General features: G+C 42.8%; 2 protein-coding genes across 3 annotated transcripts; one reads left to right on the top strand and one right to left on the bottom strand.

Annotated features, from left to right (window-relative positions):
• Window positions 1-60: 60 nt before the first annotated feature.
• On the bottom strand, window positions 61-9,783 carry Ndufb8 (NADH:ubiquinone oxidoreductase subunit B8). 2 transcript variants are annotated; one of them, XM_027930148.2, is made up of 6 exons: window positions 9,703-9,783; window positions 4,569-4,796; window positions 4,211-4,337; window positions 2,903-3,002; window positions 2,336-2,491; window positions 61-250 (listed from the first exon to the last, which is right to left on the bottom strand). In XM_027930148.2, the coding sequence occupies exons 2-6, from the start codon at window positions 4,651-4,653 to the stop codon at window positions 158-160; spliced, it is 561 nt and encodes a 186-aa protein (XP_027785949.2). In that variant the 5' UTR covers window positions 4,654-4,796; window positions 9,703-9,783; the 3' UTR covers window positions 61-157. The 2 variants fall into 2 exon arrangements, with proteins under 2 accessions (XP_027785949.2, XP_071467099.1); XM_071610998.1 differs by having other exon boundaries at window positions 4,660-4,796.
• On the top strand, window positions 4,720-25,566 carry Hif1an (hypoxia inducible factor 1 subunit alpha inhibitor). The gene is made up of 11 exons (XM_071610997.1): window positions 4,720-4,806; window positions 6,929-6,974; window positions 9,758-10,030; window positions 10,299-10,549; window positions 13,143-13,291; window positions 15,221-15,366; window positions 16,184-16,290; window positions 16,692-16,755; window positions 17,000-17,110; window positions 18,087-18,266; window positions 23,817-25,566. The coding sequence occupies exons 3-10, from the start codon at window positions 9,854-9,856 to the stop codon at window positions 18,129-18,131; spliced, it is 1,050 nt and encodes a 349-aa protein (XP_071467098.1). The 5' UTR covers window positions 4,720-4,806; window positions 6,929-6,974; window positions 9,758-9,853; the 3' UTR covers window positions 18,132-18,266; window positions 23,817-25,566.
• The last annotated feature ends 314 nt before the right edge of the window (window positions 25,567-25,880 follow it).

The following is a 25,880-nucleotide window of genomic DNA, read 5'->3' as shown; positions in this document are numbered from 1 at the left end:
AAAAAGAAAAGGATGAAGTTCTTCACTGCAGTGACTATTCCAGGGGAAATGAGGCACAGATACCACAGCACTGAGTTTTATTAGGGATTTCATTAAGGTTAAATCTCTAGAAATGAGGGAGTTCTGGTTAGAGAGCACAAAAGCCCATGGTGCCTGCTCAGATCTCATAGTGAACCACTGGCTCAGGTTCTTTGGTGGGATCACCTCCTCGTTCCAGGTACAGATTATTATAAGGATACTGCTTCGGCCCCTAAGGAAAAAACACAGGTAAGCAATAATATACATACATACCTGGCTATCCCTACTCCGAGTTAACAAATATGCATGGTAAATGGATATACATTAGCCTCTGTTCAGATCCAGCTGGACTGGGAATGGTAGGAGAGCAGCACTCCTCTTCCCTGCTCAGCCCAAGGCAGAGAGAAAGCCTAAATTTTAAGAGAAGTGATGCCTACACTGTGAGAGAGAGAGGGGAAGAAAGGGAGCAGGATGGGGAAGGGAGGGAGCGAGAAAGAGTCAGAGTCAAAGCTTTCTAAATGAGACAATGCATCCATCCATCCCACTCTCTCTCGGGGTCGAGACAGACTCAATCTCCTTTAAGTCACTCAGCCTCTAATGGTTCCACCACTAAAGTGGCCTAGCAAATGAGGCGTGCAGAATCAGCAGTGGGGGAAAGCACAGAGGAGACATGGCTGGGACGTGCTTTAGGGGCTGCTGGCTTTACCAACAAACAGCTGTCAGAGAACACAGCTCAAGGGGAGGAGAAAAGGGTGATGTGCTTACAGAACTGAAAAATGGAAGAGCCACACTGTTTCTTGCTCTCCTGAAGTGAAGTTAGTGCTCACCCCAGCCCTATGTGCACTCTCTAGCAAGGAGCCCCTGGGGCTTGGCAGAAAGGCTCGTGTCAGTGCGCACAAATACAGCAGCTACCTTCAGGACATTATTTCTGCAGAGGTAGCACTGGGCAGCCAACTGCAAACAAAACAGCCTCCTGCCTTCAGTCCCTCTCCTTCCAATCCATGCTAGAGACTATTCCCAGATTAATCTTCCTAAGAATCCAGCTTTCATCATGCACTTTTCTATTCAAAAACCAAAAATGGCTCCCTGCTACTCAAGGCAGACCAAGTCATTACTGCAACCCCAATCCCCAGCATGGTCATACATAGTAGGGGCTGCCCAAATATTTAATGGATTAATACATCCCTACTTCATGAAGTCCAGATCCTTTAGCCACACAATAAAAACTGCCAACCTAACCAATCATCTCACCTCACGACATCCCAGAGATTTCCAAGTCTAGATTTTCATCAGAATTACCTGGAGATTGTTGAAAATATTGATCCTAGAACACTACTGTGGAGCTACTGAATTAAGATCTCTAAGAAGTGGGACCCAGAAATCTGAATTTTTAGCAGCTCTCTAGGAAATCAATGCAGCTAATTATCTAGGAACTATTTTATATGCCTATACCTATTCTACTTCGGCTCTCTCACACTCCTTCTCCCTCTTTGTCTTCTCTTGCCCCAAATGTTTTCTCCAACTTCTCCCACCACCCAAGTCCCCCCATCCTTACCCCGCCTTTGGCATTTAAAGTTAACCATATGTGACTCTACTTTGTGTACAACCAGAGAAGTGAAAACTTGTGCCCCATTTGTGTATAATGAATCAAAAAGCATTCTGCTGTCATGTAAAACTGATTAGGATAAAAAATAAAGTTAACCATACATTCTCACAGCAGGTCATTCCACTTTGCACACATTCACTATACACATAAATATGTACACAATGCCAAACTCCCACATCTCTTCAAAGTTGTTCAAGTCATTTAACTAAATTTTCTTAAACTTCCTTAAAACTAGAAAGTTGATTTTCTTTGTCCTTTACACTGACCAAAATATAACTGTATATGCTTGCAGTGGACCCTTATTTGCTTCCAATACTGTAAAGGAAGTACCTTTCACATCTCTAACAAAGCATAAGATTTCAGTTCTAGATTCCTTGACTCTACCTTAAAAGATCACTCACTAAAATATAATTGGTTTAATCCTCAAGTAGCAACTCTGAAAACTAGCTGACTTCAACATTTTCATTCTTCCCTACTCCTAACATGAGTCTTCTAACTTGGACTGGACTGAGAAGTTTGGGTAGAGCAATGCTCTGGTGCCAGACCAATGGGTAAGGACCTATCTTCCTGTCTCTTAAGACTCCAGGAAGCTAAGCTTGGTAATGGCTGGTTCCCTACTCCAGACTTCACTCCCTCAGGAAAGGGGGCTAAGCAGGTATGCCAAGGGAAGCACTTCTCAAATACCACGGGGAGGGGCGGGAGAATACTCACCACAGGCTGGTAGGTGGGATATTTCTCCCCCACCCAGAACATGAAAATCATGAAGGCCACGAAGCCGAAAAGGTGCTTACACATGGTATTCCAAGAAACAGGTGTGGGGGATGTATCCACACGGTTCCTGATATACATGTCTAGGTCCCAGTGTATCTAAGGCAGAAAGGCAATAACCATCATAAACTACTCTTCCTGCAAAGGCAGGCAGTCCAGAGTGAACACAGCCTCATACAAAGCTTGACAGAAGCATTCTACTGCCATGGGACAATATTCTGAGACACAAAGGCCCACAAGAGTAGATGCTGGCCCCAGTCTAGGTTCTGTTCACCAGAGACAGCTCAATCATGCACAACTTTCACAGTACAGAGCTTTAATTGTTTCCAGAAGTCCTGCTCCATGTGCCTGACACATGTGGAACCTCAGGTCTCAGATCACTGGACCTTATTTCTTTGAGCAGAAAAGCTTAGTATTAACTGGACAGAGAAGTGCCACTTGAGCTAAAGGGAGAATCCCCAAGAAGATACAGGGAGGAGAAAAAAGTTAAATGGGCTATAATTTTCTCACCGGTTCACCCCAGTTCAACCTTAGGTCTGTGTGGTCCCATTCATACCATGGATCCCTCTCATGCTGTGAGCGATCAGGGAGCTTCGGGTAGTCACCATACCTAAAAGATAGCAAGAAATTATGGAAGGGGCTATGAGCAGTCTCAGACAATTCAGTCTCCCATCTTTGAGATGAAAAACCAAGTGACCGATAGAACTTCTTCACCTAAGGAAAGATGAACTGCCTCCCAAATCAAGATTTCAAGTTCTAGTCACAAGCACAGAACCAATCAAATAAGACTATAGACTGTAATTAAATGGTCACATCAAACTAAACATTGTAACATATAAAGTTTCCTTAAATTCTTTCAAAAAGAAAGGTCACACAATTCTATAATGTTACAGCTAAAAGGGAACTTAGCTACCAATTTTATTGATTATCTGATTCCCTTATCAGATTAAAAAAATGAAACTAAATTTTATGGTCCGAACCCAGAGTCACCCAGCCAACTGGAAAAAAATTAAAAAGATTGGAAAAGCATTCTTTTCATAGGCCCTGTTTCTCAACCACAAGTTAGTATACCTCTCCATGCCTCAAACACCTCATGGGACATCTTGCTTAGCTGGGTCACCCCCCCCAACAAACGCAGGTTCACCTTATAAAGATTGCTACCAAGGCTGTTCCTGTCTAAAATACCATTAAAACATGGGAAATGATGAAAACTAGACGTGTGTCACAGATAATAACTGAAAAATAAGGATAGGAGATGCTGAAATCAAGATTGAAAGAATGATGCTAGGAAGAAAGTGAAGATGAGGGTAATCACTAAAGGTAATTAACCACAAGGATGGTATGTGGAAATAGGGGTATGGAGAGGTAACATCAACTGGAGAAAGGAGGTTGGCCATTTCCACAGCCCTAAAGAGAGATGTACACACAAATATAGAGTACTCCATCTACAAATAAGGTTCTCATGACAGGAGTCCAGCTCCAGCCTGGTCACGTGCCTGGATGACAGCACCTGAGTCCAGCAGATGCTCAATCTAAATGAAACCCAGGGCTGTGGAAGGAGCCAAGGAAGGTTCCTGCTATTCGGGAGTCCTCCAGGGAGCCATTAAAATCTCAGCTTCCTCATTTGAGGAAACAGCCCGAGCCAAGGAGAAAATTGAGGTCCTCTAGGCTGCAGCTGCTCACCCACCCACTCTCACCACGAAGAAAAGCACCCACACCAATGACACAAGAGGGTTCGGGAGAAAGGGTCAGAGTAGAACCACCCATCATGTCTTCTCCCATTACTACCCAGGTACGAGATGACCCTCTCTACCTCACCCCATGCCATCATCCGGGTAAGGCTCGTAGTCTTCCACACGCATATTGTACTTCTTGGCGGCGGCTGCCCGTTCTTCTGGGGTCTTAGGATAGGGCCCCGGAAGCATGTCCTTGGTAATGTGGGAGGCTGAAGCACAGAAGAGCACAGGTCAGACCAACCCCATTCGCCAGCAGCCCGAAAGGCTCAAAGCTGCAGAGGCCGAAGCCTGGCTGGGACTTCACGGGATCAGCGCGACCCTCCATCACCTCCAACCCCTGCTAGGGCACAGAAGCCGCGAGATATCCACTACCTCCCTTCCCTCACACCAAACTTCAGGCATCCCCTTCCCACACTGAGGCCTCGCCAGTTCTCGCGGACCTGTCCGTGCCCCTAGCGGCACCACGTTCCCGACAGCCCTTCTCAGCCATCGAACTCCCAGGGCCCCAGCTCCGGCCGCCGCCATCTTCACCTTCCGCACTTCTCCCCGCGCATGCGCAAAGGCCAGTCACGGCGGCAGAGTCCGGCCAAAGGCGACTCGGGAATCCTGGCGTGAAGGCAAATCTTCTAGGATGAATGGGGCGGAGCTTAAACTTGGAACTGGGAGTCCTGTAGGAAGGTGAGAGGTTGTATAGAGGTCAGCAAGGGTAACGGTAGGAAGAAAAAGGCAGGTCACTTCGTAAAATGAACCTTTCTCTTCTCAGGCTGCTTGCCTTTTTCCTCTCCTTCACTGGTACTTTTTCTTTTCATACCCAAAGTGACCATTCTTCAAATTCAGCTCTTAGTTTTGTTTGCTCTTGTTTTGTTCTAATTGGTCGATCGACTTCCTTTAGATGCTTTATTCAATTAACAAATCAGCGTTTTATTGGATCCTCAGTTTCAATCAGTGTTTACACCTGAATGTCCCAGTCACCCTCCAGTGCAACAAATGTAAAACTAAACCAGTCACCAGAGTCAGCTCTCTGGAGATGGTGCAAAGCCTCCAATTTGTTAGGACCTGAATAAATAGATTTCAAACTGGACCACAATTTACAAGCTCTTAACTCAATAAGATTGGGAGACATGTTTGCATATGACTATGTTTTCATCTTATTTACACATGTGGTATTTGAATAATTTACATCTTATAAATATGCCTCTATTTCCAGCAGCTTTTAAGGTGATCACTGTTTTGGAGCAGAATTCATTATTGTAGTCACTCTCAAATATATATAAAGCAATAATAACAGATATGTACTTTTCAGTATATACTTATTGGTAAGGACTACAGTACAGCAACTTGCCCTCCTGTAAATGAGCAGCACTAGTTAGGCAACAACAGAATTGGATAACATCTGTTTTTATCCATTAGCAAGACCTGATTTTATTTGGATTGAGAAACAGAGTTGATCTACTTATTTTTATTAAGATATTATTTACATATCATATAATTCCCTAAGTGTACAATAAAGTGATTTTTAGTATACTTACAAAGTTCTACAACTATCACTACTAATTCTAAACAAACTATTTTCATCACCCCAAAAAGAAACCTCACAACTCTTATTAGCACATTACCCCTTTTCTACTCACTTGCAATCACCAATCTACTTTCTGTCTCTGTGGATTTGTCTAACTGGATATTTTATATAAATGTAATCATGTGATATGTGTTTTTTTTGTTTCTGTCTTCTTTCACTTAGCAAAATGTTTTCAAAGTTTGTCCATGTTATAGTACATTTCAGCACTTCCATTCCTTTTTATGGATGCCTGATATACTGTTATATGGATCTACAACATTTTATTTATACACTTATCAGTTAACACATCATTTGGGTTGTTCCCACTTTTTTCGCTATTATGAACAGTGCTGCTAGGGACATTTTTGTACAATTTTTTTTTGTACAGCACATGCATGTGTGGACATATGCTTTCAATTCTGAATATATACCTAGGAAAATTGCTGGGTCATAGGGTGACTTTATATTTAATCTTTTGAAAAACTCCCAGATTCTCATTCTCATTCTCTCTCTCTCTCTCTCTCTCTCTCTCTCTCTCTCTCTCTCTCTCTTGCAGTGGTTGGGGGTACTGGGAATTGAACCCAGAGGGGTGATTTACCACTGAGTCACATCCCAGCCCTCATCATGTATGTGATTTATAAATATATTTTCTCCCATTCTGTGGATTATCTTTTTTCTTTTTTTCGTTCTCTTTCTTTCTTTTGGTACTGCGGATTGGACCCAGGGGCACTTTATCACTGAGCCACATCCCCAGCCCCCCTCTTTTTCCTTTTTTTTGGGGGGGAGGTACTGGGGATTGAACTTAGGAGCACCCAACCACTACGCTACATCCCCACTCCTATTTTGTATTTTATTTAGATACACGGTCTCATTGAGTTGCTTAGTGCCTCACTTTTGCTGAGGCTGGCTTTGATCCTCCTGCCTCAGCCTCCCAAGCCGCTGGGATTACAGGTGGTGTACCACCATGCCAAGCTTCCCCAGCCCTTTTTTTAATTTTGAGACAAGGTCTCACTAAGTTGCTTAGGTCTCACTAAGTTGCTGAGGTTGGCCTTGAACTTGCAATCCTCCTGCCCCAGCCTCCGAAGTCATTTGGCTTCTTTTTACTCTCTCAATGGTATCCTTTGGAACCCTATTTGTATCATGAAAGGGTATTGAAGTTTGTCAAAAGCTACTTCTGTGTATATTGAGATGATCATGTGGTAGTTTTCTCCTATTAATATGTTACATTTGATTGACTTTCAGATGTTGAATCAACCTTGTGCTCCTGAAATAAATTCTCTTGGTCATGGTATGTAGCACTTTATATATGGTGCTAGATTTAGTTGTTAGTATATTGTTGAAGATTTTTGCATATGTTTATAAAGAATATATTTATAAAGTCTATTATTTTCATGGAAAGTTTTTGTCTCATTTTTATATCCAGGTAATGCTGGCCTCAGAGAATGAATTGGAAGACTTTGTGAAGCACTGATATTAATTCTTTTTTAAATATTTGGTACAATTCATCAATGTACCAAATTCCTCTGGTTTTTTTTTTTTTTTGGAAGACTTTGTGAAGGATTGGTATTAATTCTTTTTTAAATGTTTGGTACAATTCATCAATGATCAATCTGGGCCTGGGCTTTTCTTTGTGGGATATGTTTTGACTTCTAATTCAATCTCATTATAGGTCTATTCAGATTTTTCTATTTTTTTTTTTCTTGAGTCAGTTGTGGTAGTTTGTAATTTTCTGGGAATTTTTCTATTTCATCTAGGTTCTTTAATTTTTTGGTACATACTTGTTCCTACTATTTCCTTCTATATGCCTTTTTATTTTTGTAAAGTTGGTAATATCACTTCTTTCATTCCTGATATTAGTAATTTGAATCTTCTAGGTTTCATTTATTTATTTTATTTCCTCATTTTTATTGGTGCATTATAATTGTACATATTGATGGGTTTTGTTGTTACATATTTGTACATGCATATAACAATATAACTTGGCCAATATCACTTCCCAGCATTTTCCTCCTGCCTCCCTGGCTTTCACCTCTTGGTCCCTTTCCTTTACTGGTCTCCTTTAGATGTTTAGGAGATTCACCCCACCTTTATTTTCCTTTTTCTTCTCCAGTTTCCATATATGAGAGAAAACATAGTACCTTAGCCTTTTGATTTTGACTTATTTCACTTAATATGATGGTCTCTAGTTCCATCCATTTTCCTGCAAATGCCATCATTTCATTTTTTCTTTATGCTCGAATAAAACTCCATTGTGTATATATATATACCACATTTTCTTAATTCTTTCATATGTCGATGGTTCCATAGTTTGGCTGTTGTGAATTGTGCTGCACAATTCTCAGTGTGTATGCATGTGTCACTGTAGTAAGATGCCTTTAATTCTTTAGAGTAAATACGAAGAAGTAGTATAGCTGGTTCATATGGTGGTCCATGCCTAGTCTTTTGAGGAGCCTCTATACTGATTTCCATAGCAGTGGTTTATTTTTAATTCCCAATGTTATAAATTAATATATTCTTGTGAAAATGCAGATAAAACTAAAGCCTGATTTCCATCCCCAGTCCCAAACTGGAGATAACTCCAGCTGGGTATATTATAGTTAGTAAATAGCATAATTACATAGTTTTAAGCTAGTGTGTTAGTTTCTCTTGCTTCATAAAAAGTTAAAATTTATTTTAGGTGCTTAAAAGAAACTATAAAGTTAGTAGCTGAAACAATACCAGTTTATTCTTTCTTTCTTTTCTTTTCCTTTTTTTTTTTTTTAAGTCAGGTACTAGTTAGCTAGGTCCTTAGCTCAGGGTCCCACCAGGTTGAAATCAAGATGTTGGCTGGGTCGTTTGTGGCTTTGTGTCCTTCTCTATGCTCAATATTTAATGGCAGAATTTAGTTATTTGCATTTGTAGGATTAAGTTCTCCATTTACTTGCTGGCTGTCAACCAAAAAAAGAGTATCAGCTCCCAGAGACCACCTAGCATTCTCTGCCATATAACTGTTTGCTCCTTTAAAGTAAATAGAGAGGATATACATGGTGTCAAATCTCTCTGACCTTCTTCTGTCTCTGACCTCTAGACACAGATTTCTTTTGGGGGGGTGATGTTGGGGATCGAACCCGGGCCTTGCACATACTAGGCAAGTGCTGTACCCCCGAGCTACATCCTCAGCCCTAGGCCCAGATTTAAAGGGCTTGAGTGATAAATTCAGGCCTACCCAGGCTAAATTTCCCATTTGATTAGCTCAGAAATTAACCGATTAGGGACTTTAATTACATCTTTGCCATATAATGTTATCTAATTATTAGAGTATTACCCTATCATATTCCCAAGTCCTGCTTTCCTTTAAGGGGAAAGATTACACGGGGTGTAAATCTTGGGATCCCTCTTAGAATCTGGCCTTCCACAGTCAGCCATAAGAACTAAGTAAGCAAGAGTAATTGATAAGACCTTTTATAACCAATATAGATTGTTTGGAAATGGGAGAGGCCCATGGTTGGCCACTAATAGTAACACTGTTCCCATGGCAAGAATTTATTCAAGCAGGAGAGATGGTGGCATAGACAGAAAAATCTAATGATACCTTGGTTTTATTTTATTTATTTTTTTAAAAAGATGGGATCTCACTATGTTGCCCAGGCTTGCCCTGGGCTCAAGAGGTTCTGTATCAACCTCTGGAGTAGCTGGACTACAGGAGCACACCACCACACCCAGCTCTTCCCTTGATTTTAAAGGAATTCAACTTTGCCTCAACCTTCAAGCAGCCTTTGCCTAACATCTATCAACATAGCAATTTGCTCTTCCTTCTGACATCTTTAGGTGGGTCAAGTGTGCTTCTCTCCCCATCTATGCGTGTAAAGATTAAAGCTTAAACTTTCCTCTTTCTTTGTCTCTTATGTAGGTCTGGGAACACAGAGGTAACAATATTTTGTGGATTAGTTTACTGGGTGACCACCCCTATTCCGTGGGACTGAGGCCTAGCCCTAGTTTTCCAGGAGTGGAGCCTAGGATGCAGATCTATAGGTTACCTTTAGGAGGAGCTCCCCCAGGCCTCCGCGCCGCCTCCTGAATGTATTTGGACAGCTCTCTCTTGCAGTTCGTCTCTATGGTTTCCGTTGTGGTTTTCGTCCGGAATAGGCGGGGCTTCCGCTTCCGGTGGGGCAGTCCCTAGCGGCAGAGATGGCGGCAACAGCAGCTGAGGCTGCAGCTTCGGGCTCTGGAGAGCCCCAGGAAGAGGCTGAAGCCCTGGGCCCAGCCTGGGATGAATCGCAGTTGCGCACTTATAGCTTCCCGACCCGGCCCATCCCGCGTCTGAGTCAGAGCGACCCCCGGGCCGAGGAGCTCATCGAAAATGAGGTGGGGGGCGGGGCCGCGTCTAAAGTGGGAGGGGGAAGAGACCAAGTTGGGAGGAGAGGTCAGGGGCGAATGGTGAGAGAGGTGGGGACTGGCCGGTCCGTGGATTAGGACTTAAAGGGAGATGGAGAGGAAAAATGGATTTAAGGAGTTCGTACTCCTTAACGGGAGAGATTGTTATGAAGCTGGGAAGTAGTTGGAATCGTGGGAGGAGAGCTCTCTAGCACCTTGGGATTTCTTTACTTTCTTTTCATCCAATGTTTTCACTTAGGAACCTGTAGTGCTGACTGACACAAATCTTGTGTATCCTGCTCTGAAATGGGATCTTGAATACCTACAAGAGAATATTGGCAACGGGGACTTTTCCGTGTACAGTGCCAGCACCCACAAGTTCTTGTACTATGATGAGAAGAAGATGGCTAATTTCCAGAACTTTAAACCGAGGTCCAACAGGGAGGAAATGAAATTTCATGAATTTGTTGAGAAACTGCAGGATATACAGCAGCAAGGTGGGGACGAGAGGTAAGTTCCCAGATCTTGGTTTTTCACTGGATTTGAGGCATCCGTTTTTCTTTTCTGAACTTGTTTGAAGATGTGGTAGAGTTGGGGGAGTGGAGATTGGTATCTTCCATATCTGTATATCTGACAAGTGAATATTTGACTATTCTGTCCTGTGGGGGGTTTAGTTGTTCTTGGAACTACAACCAGCTGGTTTTTTAGCTTGAGGGTTGAAAAAATGATTAGACTTAAGCTGTGAATCTTTATAATAGTTTCTCATCTTCTTCAAACAGCGAGAGCCACAGTTGTCTAGAAGAGTCAGGCAGCTGAATGAAATGAGTGAAGTTTCTGGATGGAAACTAATAAAGCTGAAGTCATCATATATGTGTGTGTGTATATATATATATGTGTGTGTGTGTGTGTATGTATATATTTGTATATATACATACACACACACACACACACTGTTCAAGTGAGAAGTTATTACTTTGCTTGTTTCCATTTGGGAGGGCAGTTGCAGATTACTAGATATTCTGATTTTTCCGAAGAGGTTCAAAATGAGGATTTTTTATTTGCTTAAAATTTTTTGACTTTTAAATGTAGGCAGTAGTCTCACTTTTTTTTTTTTTTTTTAACCAAAAGCTGCAGGGGCCAAACAAAAATGTCTATCATTGGATTTAGCTCTTAGATAGCCAGTTTGCAGCCTTTGTCCTAAAGTATTGTGCTGACTGGGGACAGTTCATGATGAAAAGTTGTATAGTTTGTTGTGATTCTGGTTTAAATGGGTATTGGGAAACTTCGTTTACAGAAAATTAGAGTGGTAGGGAGACTTGCTGTTCCACAGTTATCAGTGATAGATAGCAAACACAAGAAACATCCAGGAGAATGATTCTTCTCTTCTGCCTTTATTCTAGCTTAAAAGGATAGCATCTTCTATAGGTCCCAGATGGCCTTCATTCGCATTCTGTAAGGTTGCTTCTGGGCAGTTACAGTCATTGAGACTTCATGATGAATGACCATAAGGTTTTGCCTTATCAGTTGACTTTAACACCAACTAACTTCACTATCTAACCATTCAGGTTGTTTAAGTATAATAGGAATATTGTTTAGGATTATGTTTGGGGAGTGTCCCTGACTCCCCAAAAAAAGTTACTTGTAAATTTTTTTGTGTAAATATGTACATGATAATCTTTAGGGAGAACCCTGAGGTTGTGTTTGAGTCTTGATGGTTCCATGTAGCTAGTGTTTCCAACTTACTAAGATTTCTAATTAATATTGCCGTAACTATTATGATATTAGGCAGTGAGAGGTCTTTGAGCCCTTGAGGGGCTTGCCATTCTTAGGACCAGGACAGAGCTGCTTGTCTCTCCAAATTTTCTCTCTTATTAATGTTTCTTATGGAACTTGATCAAATGTGCATACATTTTTATATCCCTTAAGTAATTTGTGACTTTCCTCAGGTATGTTAGGAACCTGGGGCATGCACCCAGTGAGGTGTCCTCTGTACTTCAACTGTTGAATGCTGTTACAGATAACTGTTGGATCAGTTAAGATAAACTAGTTTCAAGCCAGATCTCAAGGAAATGCAACAACAGTTTCTTACTCCTACTATGTTCATCATGGATCACATCATTTTGTTCTTACATTATCTTATTCACTCTGGGACCCAAATAGCCCCAGTAGCTACTACCTGGAATTTTGTAGTTGCTGTGACAGAAACACATGTGGAGTAGTGTAGACTGTTTTTTAAAATTCTGGTTGGAAGCAACATAAGTCCCTTCTCTGAATGTGTCACTGGCCAAAGCAAGTGAAATAAGCATGCCTGGCTTTGAGCAGGTATGGAAGAATAACTTCTCCACAGGGTGGGACCAGCTTTTGACGAACAGTGATAGTTTACCACATAGCTATCACAGGCCAAAGAAGATGTTTCAGGCCTTGAGAGTGAGTCTCTAGAGCAAAGCAGATTCATCATTCTAGCCTTTGTGGAAATACTTCCAGGCAATTGAAATTGTGTGAAAATTCTGTGTGTGATTACATCATTGTGGAGAACCTAGGATTTTTAAAGGATTTATGCTGTGACACAGAAGATTAAGAATTTTTTTTAAAAGTTGATGTTGAACAGAGCTCAGAGAAGTTAAATTAGAATTCACTTCTGAGATGGGTATGGTAGCATATACCTCTAGTCTCAGATACTTGGGAGGCTGAAGCAAGAGGATTACTTAAGCCCACAAGTTCAAGACTGTTCTGGGCAACGTAATGAGACTTTGTTTGTTTTCTGGTACTGGGGATCGAACCAAAACCAAGGGGTACTCTACCACTAGCTACATCCCCAACCCTTTTTATTTTTTATTTTGAGACAAGTTCTCCTTAAATTGCTCAGATTGACTTTGAACTTGTGATCCTCCTGCCTTGGCTTCTTAGGTAACTGAGATTGTATGCGTGCACCACTGTACCCAGCTCATGTTGGTTAAAATTACATGATTATAGCTGTTTTCTGTGGGAGATGCTGGTGTGGTGTGGATTTGGGTTTGTATTTCCAGATATGAGGAGGTCGTGCCAGGTGTGTGTGTGTGTGTGTGTGCATGCACTGATGGAATATTCTTCTTGGGGAATGTAGGTTGTATCTGCAGCAAACACTCAATGACACTGTGGGCAGGAAGATCGTCATGGACTTCTTGGGTTTTAACTGGAACTGGATTAATAAGCAACAGGGAAAACGTGGCTGGGGGCAGCTGACCTCTAACCTGCTGCTCATTGGCATGGAAGGTAAGAAATCTTTCAGAAAGCATCATGGCTTAAAATCACACAAACCTGCTTTATAATCCTGTCTCCACTCTTTTTTTTATTACTATTATTTTTAATTTTTTTAGTTGGCCTTTATTGTATTTATTTATATATGGTGCTGAGAATTGAACCCAGTGCCTCACACATGCCAGGCAAGTGTGCTGTCGCTCAGCCCCAGCCTCCATGACTCTGTACAAGTCACCAAACTTTTTTAAGCCTCAGCTTCCTCATCCCCCAAAAGGAATATGATACTATCTTGTAGCTACAAAAATGAAATGAGAATAAATTTTAAACTAGATTCATGCATTCTAAAAACAAAAACAAAAAATTCCCTTTGCCCTTCCTCATCTGTGTAAGTACATACATTGAGACGTTAGGGACCTCTCTGAAAGGCTGCTACTCTCTTTTGGACCTGTCTATATTCAGAAGATTTTTATTCCAGTCAAAAGTTGGGAAAATTTATTTTTCCAATATAAATTCAACCATTTAGGTAGATATTTATACCTGCATAAATAGGAACATAGCCATAAGTCTGTCTTCCACCTTTGTCTCTCAGCTGCCCCAGTTTCCCTCCTTGGAGGCACTGCATGTTATTAGTCACTTGTGTTTCTTGCCAGAAAATTATATACACATACAAGCAAATACATGAGTGTATTCTTCTGGTGTATGTTTGTTTTGTTTAATTTTGAATAAAAAGGGAAACATTTAGACTCCATTCAGGAGAAAGAACACTATTTACAGGGCAGGATCATTGTCTCATTTTTATTTCCATACTAGCTCAGTGTCATGCCCATACTTAACAAATGGTAAATAAATTTTGTTGAACAAGGAAACAGAGTCATTACTCATCAGTCACTACTGAGCTCTGAAGTCTCTTCTCCCTTCATTGTCCTTTATTCAGATTTGAATCCTTTGCTACAGTGGGCATAAAAAGTTTCCAGCAGTACAGCTTGTGAAACCAGTTCTTAATTGGTCTGCCAGGAATGAACCATTTCTGGTTTCCTTGATTCTGACCTTTCTGTTGCTTTCCTTTCCTACAGTAGGATGCAGGGAAGTGAATTCCTCAGGTAGAGATGAGAGAGCACCTTTCCTTTGAGGATGCATGTGAACTCTCATTAGCTAAGAAGGCAGCTGTTTGGCATACCCAGGCTGGGCTGGGAGTGTTTTCTAAACTCTGTGCAGATGTGTGTGTTCTACTCAAGGACTGTGCAAAGGATACAGATGTGATCCAATTATACATGAGTAGGTGGGACATAGAACACTAGGGGAGAACTAATTTATGCATTTTAAGTAATGTGTTAATTTAAATTATACAACAACCTCTTCACTGATCTGATAAGCTTCCTTCTAGTGAGAGTCAGCCGCCCCAGTAAACCCCAGTGTTGCATTGAGAAGTGTTGCATCCCACATGTATGGTGAAGTGGGAGCAAAGGTTTGGAATCTCTAGGTCCCAAAAGAGCTATCCAAAGCAAAAACCTATTCATACAACTTAAAATGACAGGTTAACTCCTCAGAGTAGATAATGCATGCATTGTTGACCAGTCGTTTCTGTTTTATTTCCCTTGAATTCTTGACATAATCAAGAAGGTACAAGTATACGTAGTATCTTACCCTGCCAGACTGTAACATTTTGATCTTGCTTACAGTATAGCAGCAACCATCATTTAGAAATATCTACTTTGCTAGCTGATGGTGGACCCTTACCTGTGATGTTTTCTAGATTTACTATCTATAAAAATGTAACATCTAATTTGCTAAGATTGGCATTGTAATTTCCCTGATTCTGTCTAAAATTTGATTGGGACCCTTAACTGGGAGGGTAGGCCGAGTTTCTCTCCAGCACTGAGCTTTCTGTTTAGCCTGTACACTAGAACCAGTACTCTAGGTAAGAAAATGTCCTTCGTCCTGCAGGAAATGTGACACCTGCTCACTATGATGAGCAACAGAACTTCTTTGCCCAGATAAAAGGCCATAAGCGATGCATCTTATTCCCTCCGGATCAGTTTGAGTGCCTCTATCCATATCCTGTTCATCACCCATGTGACAGACAGAGCCAGGTGAGCTTGTGTGGTTTGAGAAGGGTGTATAACTCTAGATTCTAGGAATGCCTTTGAAATTAAATGGTGGGAATGTCTTTCTCCTTCCCAGTGCCAGGTTTGGTTTACAGGTTGATCATTTCTTACCGATAAGCCCTGAGGATAATTTCATAGTACAGCTCACATAATTCAGGCTTCTATGCTGGTCCTCAGATGTTTATAAGTAAAAACAGCCCACAGAGCTAGTTCTCAGAGGCAGACCCCATCAGTGACGCTGGTGGGCTCAGGTTACTCTGATGGGCTTACAAGTTCATGGAATAAAATGCATATACCTCCATTGGATTTAATTGTTGTTTTTGTCACATATGCTATTTCTTTTTGATACAGAGAAGGATGACTAGAATTGAGCTATGTCACTATGTTTCCTGGACCTAAGTGAGGCTTGTGTTTGCCTTTGTGGCCAGCTACAGACATCCTCTCCTTTTTGAGGAGAAAGTTGCCTTGCTACTTCATGAAGTCTTTGCTGATTAGAATTTGTTCTTTGGGGAAAAGTTTCTGAAGTTTTGATAGATGAGTCCTAATTCCTTACAGGTCTTTGGATCTCAGAAGCACTGAAGCTTAGAATTTTTTATCATTTAACATTCAAGGATGGGCTGCCTTATGTTGTTCTCTGAAAGAGAGTTTAATGTGCATTGTATCTTCTGCTAGATATAAATTCTAAAAACATTTTTAAAGGCATCTTTTACTTTTTTTAAGTACCAAAGTAACTAGTACATAGTGATTACTTGTAGAAACTGTTGACTGACTGCTCTTTTTTCTTTTGTTTTGAACCTCTTAGGTGGACTTTGACAATCCTGACTACGAGAGGTTCCCCAATTTCCAAAACGTGGTTGGTTATGAAACAGTGGTTGGCCCTGGTGATGTTCTTTACATCCCAATGTACTGGTGAGGAGGTGGCTAGGGATGGGTGCCTCTTGGGAACTTCCTCATTCCCTAGAAAGCTTTATTTATTTATGTCTATTAAGTTGTGGCAGGATTGCTCTTATATGGTCTAGAGGACCATTGGCATATACAAATGTGAGCATACTGATCATGGGGGAAATGACAATCCTATCTCCAGGAAAAGAGGACCATTCCTCAAATCTAAAGAGATCCCAGGGCTTTTGGCTGAAGAAACTGTTCTTGCCTTTTTGGTGTTTAGAAACTGAACACTACTGCCTGTAGCCCATGTGTTTTATAGGATGAGCATAAAGATTGCATCTTTGCTGTTTCCTTTAACTGGTCTCGTATCTAATTTTCTATCCTTCATTTGAAAAGTAAACAGGAGCTTGTTTGTTTTCTTGCAGGTGGCATCACATAGAGTCATTACTTAATGGGGGAATTACCATCACTGTGAACTTCTGGTATAAGGTGAATATGGTTTCTTTTTTTCCCCCAGATGAAACTGAGGCTGGGGTGAGGTAGGTGTAATAAATGGTTTGGGAGCTTCTGTGGAGTTGTTGGCTGTTCCTGGAGGTGATTCTCCAGGTCTTTGGGGGAGATGAAGAGGATTGAATTAGTTTCTTGGAAGGGAGAATGGTATAGGAGTGGGTGGAGTGGGTGACACTGGTGCCTACTGCTAAAGGCATTTCCTGAGCTGCTGCTTTCTTTGTAGGGGGCACCTACCCCTAAGAGAATTGAATATCCTCTCAAAGCTCATCAGAAAGTTGCCATAATGAGAAACATTGAAAAGATGCTTGGAGAGGCTTTGGGGAACCCACAAGAGGTAAGTCAGAGTTGGTGTGACATTCTCCATAACTCCGCTCAGTATCTGATGTCCTCTCTCTCCATAGAGGTTATGGGTGTGTTTAAAAATCCTGTTTTCTGGTAAGGGCTGGGCTTGACTGGCGGATCAATTATAATCTGTTCCATGCTAGTAGTAATGTTCCCCATGGGGATTGTGTGCCAGCTGGGGACCCCTGAGGGGATTCTTCTGGAACGGAAAGCGTGCAGTAAAGCATCTCCGTGTGCTCTTCCAGCTGGCCAAGGCTGCTCTAGGTAGTGTTGAAACCTGCTTCCCACGCAGGTACACCACTGGCCTATTGGGTAAATGGGGGAGGTTTGTATTTGTAATGCTCTCACCTCCTTCCTGAGGGTAACCTTGGCATCCACAGATGCCTGTGGAGTAGGGAAATGGCACCAGACCCAATTACATGGCCTTTTGTTGAAGATACAGAAGCATTTAGCTGTTTTCTTTGTACTGGGCATTGAATCCTGGGTCACTTTATTACTGAAATATATCCCCTGTTCTTTTTATTTTTATTTTGAGACAGGATCTCACCAAGTTGCTAAGGCTGGCCTTGAACTTGTAATCCTCCTGCCTCAGCCTCTTGAGTTGCTGGGATTACAGGTGTGTGTCACAGGCCTGGCTACATTCAGCATCCTTTAGGCACATTGGAGAAATACGCAGAATTGCTCTTGGGTGTTTGGAGATTATTAGTTCTTTTGACCTTCTCTTGTCTGTTGGTGCTGCTTACAGATACAGGATGTTTTGATAGGGAAGGTAATGCAAGATGGCTCTCCAAGATGGGTCATGTCTACAATATTGGGTTGACCTTTAGGAAGGTTGTTTAGAGGGTTCACAGGATTGAATAAAAACTTTGTCCCTTTCTTTGGCTGAACACTTAATATCTCTAGAAACTCCTAATTCAATATCTAGGACTAGAGGACAATTCTGATTGGCTCCTCCTATCTCTTTACAGGTGGGACCTTTGTTGAACACAATGATCAAGGGCCGATACAATTAGCCTGCCAGGGGTCCAGGCCTCCTGCCAGGTTACTGCTATCCCGTCCACACCGCTTCGTTGATGAGGACAGGAGACTCCAAGCACTAGTATTGCACGCTGCACTTAATGGACTGGACTCTTGCCATGGCCCTGGAGGCAGGTGTTTGGGGCAAGGCAGGGTGGTTGGCACTCCACTCCCATTTGGAGGAACTTCTCACCCTTGCCTCTTGTGCCCCATCACTCTCCCTCTCTGACCCCCTAAAGTTCTGCACTCAGTGTGTGGAGTCCCAGCTTCTGGTTGTCATCACATCTGTGTTTGTTAGTCTGTCAACTTCAGGGTGTATGTATGTGTGTGTATGTGTTCATGCACACACATAATGTTTCTGTTCCTCGTTCTCTTCTTCTGGGTCTGGCTCTCAGCCCTATCTCCTGTAACCTCAGTGCCTCAGCCTGAGAGAGGAGATGCTCTTGGACCTGCACTGCATCTGGGCTGTAGGGACAGAGTCCAACTCTTAGGCCAATCTGTCTCCTGCCAGTTTTTGCAGTCAGGCTCTAGGCTGGGTAGGAATGGCTACTGGTACTCTAAGGGGGAGATTGAAAGGGAGGCTTGCCTTTGAGAGCCTAAATATAAATAGCCTTCCAGTGGGAGAGGATTAGATAGGGTTCCAGCTGGGACCACCAAGCTTAAGCCATACATAGAAAGGAACCTTGGAACATAAGAAACTAACATTGTGTATACGTTCCAAATTATAAACACAATTTTTCTCTTTCAGCACCAGCTCTTGCCCCTCTGCTAGGTATCAGCGGGGGTTCTAGCTGTGGCTTCTCTAGGCTCTAGGGGTACAAGCTTGTGTGTATATGTGTGCACCTGTGTGTACACACACATGCATATACTTCTTTACACACTGGTATGCATGTGTACACACTGGCCAGCCTCCCTGTTTACTAAGGTTCTCTACAGCTTACCTTTTCCAGTGTGACAATACAGTGTGAGCCCCCAGAAGTACTACCTGACAGCCTGCAGCTTTTTAACTCGGATTTTAGCCATCATATGTTGGTTCGGTCTCACTACAACCTACCTGAGACTGACTGGCCAAAGCCTCTGGGTCCTATGTCCCTCCCTGTCCAGGCCATATTCTCTACTGCTGAGCTTCCTGGCTGAGTAGATGAAATGGGGTCAAGCTTAGGCAGCTATCTCGCTACCTGTCATTCACCTCAGGGCAAGGGCAAAAAATGTAGCCTTGCCTGTTTAAGCCAGCGCCTCTGCCAGACCCCACTGTAATGTTCCCTGATACCCTCAGTAGGATAATTGGTAGAGCATGGAAGTAGAATTTCATTTTCTACTACTCATGGGAACCCCTCTCAGGGCTGCATTTACAGCAGGGCAGCAGAGTATTACACAAGTCAAAGAGCCATCATTCACATCTATTCAGTGGGAGTGGGGCCCTTGGAATTGGGCAAAGTGGTAGTAAGAGTCTACTTACTTCCAGTTCCATCTTTGACATCCTTTTCTTTCTGGAAGGGAAGAGGAAATTGGAAGACTCTGATTTTATTCCCTCCCACCATTTTTATTTTTATTTTTTTCAGCCAAAGGTTTTACTTCCAGTGTCTGAGCTGTGGCTCTCACTCCTGAAACTCAGTTTACAGTGCCCTGATGGACTGAGAAGATATATGTGTGCATGTGCGCACCTGTGTGTGTATTTTGGGGAGGGTGTTCATTTTAATACCCCATTCTGGGGTTTTCTGATACAGTATGGTTGTGCAGACATGGTACCTTCTGAAGTATAGCCCTTTCAAATACAGCCAATGCTGGGAAATGTGATTGCAGTGAACTCCATGCCTCCATCTCTCTGGGGAAAGAGGAGTGCAGCAAGAGAAAGGCAGAGGATAAACTTGGCCATAATCGCACTTGGAAAGAGCAGATTATTTTCATTCTCCTCAACAGGTTTGCTGCATTCCTGGCTCATCCCTCAAAGAGGTGGATGAGATGCAGCAGGGCATCAGGTGCCACCTGGTTGGTCCTCGCAGGATGCTGTTCTAACACAGGTCTGACCTAAGGTGGTTAAGAGGGAGAGAACCTTTGCAGGATTGTTCCTGATCCTTGAGAAATTATAATAGCCACCCTGATTTTTAGACACCTAATATGTGCCTAGTGCTTTGATCTTTGTTCCTCACTATCCTGCAAGGTAGGTATTGTCACTTTACAGATGAAGAAATGGGCTCAAAGAGATTAAGTTATTGGTGGCAATCAAGATTGAAACCTAGTCTGTTTGGCTGCAAACCCTTGCTCCTTCCTTTCCACCAAATTGTTGATTCTTCCACCTTCCTTTATTCCCTTGTGCCACAGCCCTGCCCCTAGGCCTTACCTTCTAGTGGCTGCTTGCAGGTGCAGTCCAAGGAGGTGAAGATCCAGATTGGGGTGAAATCCCTATATAGACTATAGCTAAAGACATGGGAAAACTGCTTGGGAAGCCATATTACAGGTTAGGAATGCTAGGAGCAACTATGGGGGAATGAGCTCTCTTTTCTATTGTGTTACGGTATGTCCTTGAATAGGTTCCATAGCCCTTCCCAGTGTGCTTCTGCATCATAGAATTGAAGCTCTAATTCTAGATGATCCATAGTTTTGATTCATATTCTGCTGCTCCCCTACCCACGGGAAAGACATGGGGGCTCTTCCCTTTACTCACCTAGAGTAGGACTATTTAGATTCAAATTTTGTTAGCAGATGAAACATTACTGCTACATTGTTGCCCCCATCCCAGCCAGTAGCACAGGAAGCCACATGCCAAGGAAAAGTGGGGACTGGGGCCTCTCTAGAGGTCAGCCATGCAGCAAGCTCTCATTTTTACACCAATAGGTAGAGAGGGAATACTGTTTTGCAAAGTCAAATATTTGTTGGGGGGTTGGAGTTCGGGGGTGGAGGAAGGGCTGTTCTGGGCATCAGTTGAGCAGATGCCCAGGATGCCTGGGGGAGACCAGCTTCCCCTACAAATCAGAGCTCTAAATTACAAGGTTTTTACCAACGCGAACAGTTGGGGGAAGTCGTCTGCTCTCATTTGCGTAATGGTTTCTGTCACTGGTGATTAGACACAGGATGAAGGAAAAGAAATTTGACAATTAGGAATGAGCGATCATTAATCTGAATCTGTTAGAAGACAGAGAGAGGAAGGATCCTTACCAGTAGGCCAGCCCAGTGTAGGGAGACACTCCCTCTGTCCCCCAGAGATTTCTGAGCCAAATACCCTTTCAGTGTTACCACAAGTGGGCAGAGATTGTATTTCTTAACAAACTAGGGGCCTATTTCTCAGCCTGAGATGGATACAGAAACAGACATCTTTGGGTTTGAGCCAACAGAGATAGAGATAGATGGGTGTCCCATAGAAGCCTTAGGGTAAAGAATAACAATGAATTTTTTGTTTGTGGGAGATATTTCTATAGTAGTCAATACTCTTGATCCCCCACCTGTGATAAGTATTTGTCACATTCCAGCACGTCAGGGTGTGTGAATAAAACCTGCTCTTTATGAAACTCCAGGAATTTCTGCTTAGTTGGAGAGGAAACCACATGAGAGAAGCAAAGGTTCTCATCCATATGTGTTGTACACCAATGTGGAGAGAGGAGGAAGATGGGTAGAGAGAACAGCTTTCTAGGTTCCTTGAAGCTCTGGACTCTCCAGGTAGGGACCTCATCCCAGACTTCTCCCATCAACATTGATCCCCCCTAACGCACACAAACAGCTGTGGCTGTGTGGAGAGCACTGAAGTCCCTGGCTTAAACCTGTGACCTAGTGGTGAAGTTAACTGCTCAGTTTTAGGGTATGGAGAATCCTAACAAGATCCTTTCATGTCACCTCATCTCACCTCTCTTCTCTGTCCCTTCAAACTTCAAGGACATTAGTAATTGGCACCAAGTGGTATTTGTTCCTCAGAAAGTTCCTTAGATAAGAGGCTCCCTCAAGTGAAGGCAGTGGGTCTCTCAGAAAGTGAAGTTGCCAACAGTTAGACTGTATCTCCTCCATAAGTTCCTTACCTGTGGCTCTTCTACCCTTCAACATCTGGTGCAGAATTTAACAAGGGCTGCTGTCAATGACCCTCAGTTACCAGTTGTAAATAAATGGGGTGGATAGTGGGGTGTGCCTGGTTATAACTGAGGGAGTTTGAGAAGTTCTTGCCTTTCAATGCATGTCCCTTTCTTTGAGACCTCCAGCTGTTTGTCCTCTGTCCCTGCTCACTTACCTTTTGTGTCTTCTCAGATTGCATGTTCTAAAGGAATGTTCCAGCTTCCTTTTCCAGAGCTTTCCCCTAGTTTCTACTCAGCTTCTTTCTGCCCAGGCTCTCCAGTGGCCCCTTCACCAAAGCGTTTTTCCCAATTGTCCTTCCCTCAGAAACTCCACTGGTTTCGTGTTTGGATAGATCGTCTCTAGGATCCCTCTCTCTGGGGTCATTCCTGTTCCTCTTGGGTCCGTCTTCTGTTTCTGACCTCAGGTAGCTCTGTTGATTTACCCCTGGTTAGTCCCTTTTTGTTCTGTCTGCTCTGTCCTCTTGATGTTCCTTTTGTATATCCTGGTTTACCTTTATCTTGTCTCACACTTGAAGTTCTGTCTTCTTGTCCTTGGCCAGCTCTGCCTAATCCTTGTAGGTCATAGAATCCCTGCAGAGCACTTTGGGGGACATTTCTCTCAGAAATTGTCAGCCATAAGCTCACCAGTTTATGATCAGTGAGGCCTCCAGGATGGGTTAGGGCATGGACCTAAAGGGTGGGAGAGATTGGTCAGGAGATTCCCAGAATAGCGCTGGGCTTGGAAAGCTGGGAAAAAAAGGAAATTTGTGTTTCCATCTAAATGCATCTGTGTGCCTTAGGGTCCAGCAGTTCAGGGATGAGGGGCATTTTGTGAATGTTTCCTAAATTCTCTCAGGTCTTTGGCCCAGTGTCACCAAGTTTGGCTGACCTTGGTATTTTAGTGGTTGCTGGAAGGAAAATAGCATATTGAGTAGTCTGGCATCAAGAATGGGGAGGTGTCAGATAAGAACAGCCCTAGAGGGTGGGAAACAGGAGAAAGGGGCCAAGTGGTTAGCTTATCCCCAGACTATTCTCCATTCCTCCAAGAATTGAGTACAAGAGCTGATTTAGGGAGTTAAAAACACTCCCCATTCCCCACCAAAAATCTGCTCTAATATTTTGAGAAGGAGCATGTGCCCTTTTCCTTTCAATGGGAAAAATCTAGCATAGTGTTTAAAAGCATGGGTTTTGGAGTCAGATGTGTTCAGATTACTAGCTTTGCTACTTACTAGCTGAATTTGACCTCAGTTGATTTTCTTAACCTCTCTGAGCCTCAGTTTCCTCAACTCTAATGATATATGGGGGTGGGGGTAGGGAGCCACTGAAAATATCTACCTCAGGGTTGTTGGATTAACCGAAACAATGTCTGTAAAGCTTTAGCACAGTGCCTGGCAAGCACTTAATAAACAGCTGTGGTGGTGGTGGTGGTGGTGGTGATGGTGGTGGTTGTGGTTACATTTATTATGTGACTTACTGTGAGACTTGGTTTTGGTGATATTTAAACAAATTTCCAGTGATTCCTTCCCTTTTGAAATAAGCATAGGAAGAATAGGAAGTAATGTGCCTGAGAAGCATGCATTGAGTTAGAGACAAAAGAGTCTCGGTACCTAAACCCATCCTAAATAAGTGTCAGTTGCCTTTCAGCCCGCTCAGCCAGACTCAGACTCAGACTGCTGTACACAGCATCCTGGACCCTAGGCGTGGAGCAGTTGGGTCTGAGCTCTTCTGAGTGTCAGGCTGCAGCAGGCAACTGAGCAACTCCCCCCTTCCACCTGGAGAAGCTGTTGCCTCCTCACACCATGAGACACTGATCAGCTCCTGAGCATCACTCCTGCCTGTACATGGTACCAGTCCCTACCCTTTGTTGACTGATGACTTGCAAGGACACTGTCACCACTGCTGTCTGGGGAATGATCTAATAAAACTTCTTTTCAACAATATTAAAAATATCTGAAACACATTTAATGAAAACAAAAGACATCAGAGAGAGTAAGGAAATAGTTCCCTAAAGAGGTACTGAAGGTTTATGTGAGGTGGCAGTGGCAGGTAGAGGGCAGGAAGGAGACCCTGGGATGTATACAGCATGCACCGTGTGAGATGCGGGAGATGGGATTGGCATAGGTGTCCATGCTAGTCTAGAAGCAGAGGACCAAAGGTTTGGGAATGGTACCTTTGCACATTTTTGAATTTTCACTTCTGACCATGTTATTTGAGCAAAACCCCAGCCAGGTTATAGTTGGCATGGCCATTGTTCTCACAAGGATTTGTGATTCACTAACAAGAACTAAGTTTGGAGATGACTCCTGGCTTTGAATCCCCACTTGACACTCCCTAATTCTGTTACTTCAGGTTAAGTTAACATCACTGAGTCTCACCACCTTTCCTGTGAGGGATAGGTAGTTGCATGTAGTTTGCAACATTGTTATGAGGGTTTGTGAGAATGTTTTTAAACCCTTGGATCAGTGTAGGCATTTGGGAAACAGGTTTAGCGTGAAGACTGAACAGGTTTTGTTAGTGCAAAAGTAGAAACTGCAAGAAGCAGGGCCTTTCTAACCCTCAGGATACAATGTTAAAAGTAGAATCACAGAAGAGTGACTTGGGGTGGGGGAAGCAAAACAGAAAAGATAAAAAGACATGGAAGGGACTGGAAGTCCATGAAGGACAGGGCTGGGAACAGTTCTGCTAGTGTAGGATCTTGAACAGGAATGAAGGGAGATCTAGGCTCTGGAATGCCATCTTGTCCCCAGAAGAACAAAAGGAACAGAGTGGGAGGGTGCCTGTGCAGGACACAACTACTGGGTGGAAAGAACATAAGGTTTGGGTGCAGTGAACCTCAGTGTGGAACATAGATGTACTTTGCACAGGCTGGGTGACTTCAGGTGTGTTGGTCTCGCTATGCCTCAGTCCCCTCATCTTTAAAGTTAATAATACTACCTTCCTCCCAGACTTTGTGGGGCTATATATGTGAAAATGCTATGTAAGCTAAGCACTATATAAATGTCAGTTGTTGGATTGTTATTGGGAGTGGGGATTTGGTAGAGCTTTTACAGAGAGGTTAAGAAACTTCTACCAGTTTCCAGATTAAAGCCTCTCATGGTCTTGGTAAAACACTATCACGCTGCTGGTATTTGACTAGTAAGGTTTTGATTTAAGAAGGAAAAGCAGTAGTGTGAGCAAGAGAATGAGTTTTGAAGCTACATGGACTAGGTTTGAATCTTGGTTTTGCCTATTCCTAACAGTGAGACTGTCAGATTACTTAATGTCTCTGAGCTTGGATTTCTTAACAGGTCTCCTCATGTGGCTGTTGGGAATGAATGAGACAACTCAAGTAAAACAGTTAACTCAGTGCCTAGTGCCAATTAAAGTGCTCAGTAAATGTTATTTTCCTTTCTTCCGTTCTTTTCTCCTTAGGAAGCATTTCTTTACCCAGCATAAAAGGGAGGACTCAGTTGTCCATGTCTTAATATGAAACATACCAGGCTTCCCCACTTTTTTAGGGTGAGATCAATGGCCCTAGGGAAGTGTGTAGGTGGGGAGTCGGGTGGACTCCACGGTAGTGGGCATAGAGTGGTCATCTAGTCAACATGGGAGTGGAGTGCAGACGATGATTCTGAGAGGTGAAGTCTTAAGAGAGAAGGTGAATTATGAGTGCCTGAGGGAAAAGCCAGACAGGGACAGGACACCAAGGTAAGGGTGAGGAGACCAGAG

The sequence above is a fragment of the Marmota flaviventris genome, chromosome 4, assembly GCF_047511675.1.
Source record: "Marmota flaviventris isolate mMarFla1 chromosome 4, mMarFla1.hap1, whole genome shotgun sequence".
Taxonomy (NCBI): Eukaryota; Metazoa; Chordata; class Mammalia; order Rodentia; family Sciuridae; genus Marmota; species Marmota flaviventris.
This window is presented reverse-complemented; position numbering and strand designations above follow the sequence as displayed.

Bases quoted from the DNA above. Each gene is read 5' to 3' on its own strand.
- Ndufb8 (XM_027930148.2), bottom strand. From the start codon at position 4,653: ATGGCGGCGGCCGGAGCTGGGGCCCTGGGAGTTCGATGGCTGAGAAGG. The intron at 4,338-4,568 runs GTCCGCGAGAAC...TCTGTGCTTCAG, and splicing joins GCCGCTAGGGGCACGGACAG to CCTCCCACATTACCAAGGAC. The intron at 251-2,335 runs GTGAGTATTCTC...TTTTTTCCTTAG, and splicing joins ATCCCACCTACCAGCCTGTG to GGGCCGAAGCAGTATCCTTA.
- Hif1an (XM_071610997.1), top strand. From the start codon at position 9,854: ATGGCGGCAACAGCAGCTGAGGCTGCAGCTTCGGGCTCTGGAGAGCCC. The intron at 10,550-13,142 runs GTAAGTTCCCAG...TGGGGAATGTAG, and splicing joins CAGCAAGGTGGGGACGAGAG to GTTGTATCTGCAGCAAACAC. The intron at 13,292-15,220 runs GTAAGAAATCTT...TTCGTCCTGCAG, and splicing joins GCTGCTCATTGGCATGGAAG to GAAATGTGACACCTGCTCAC.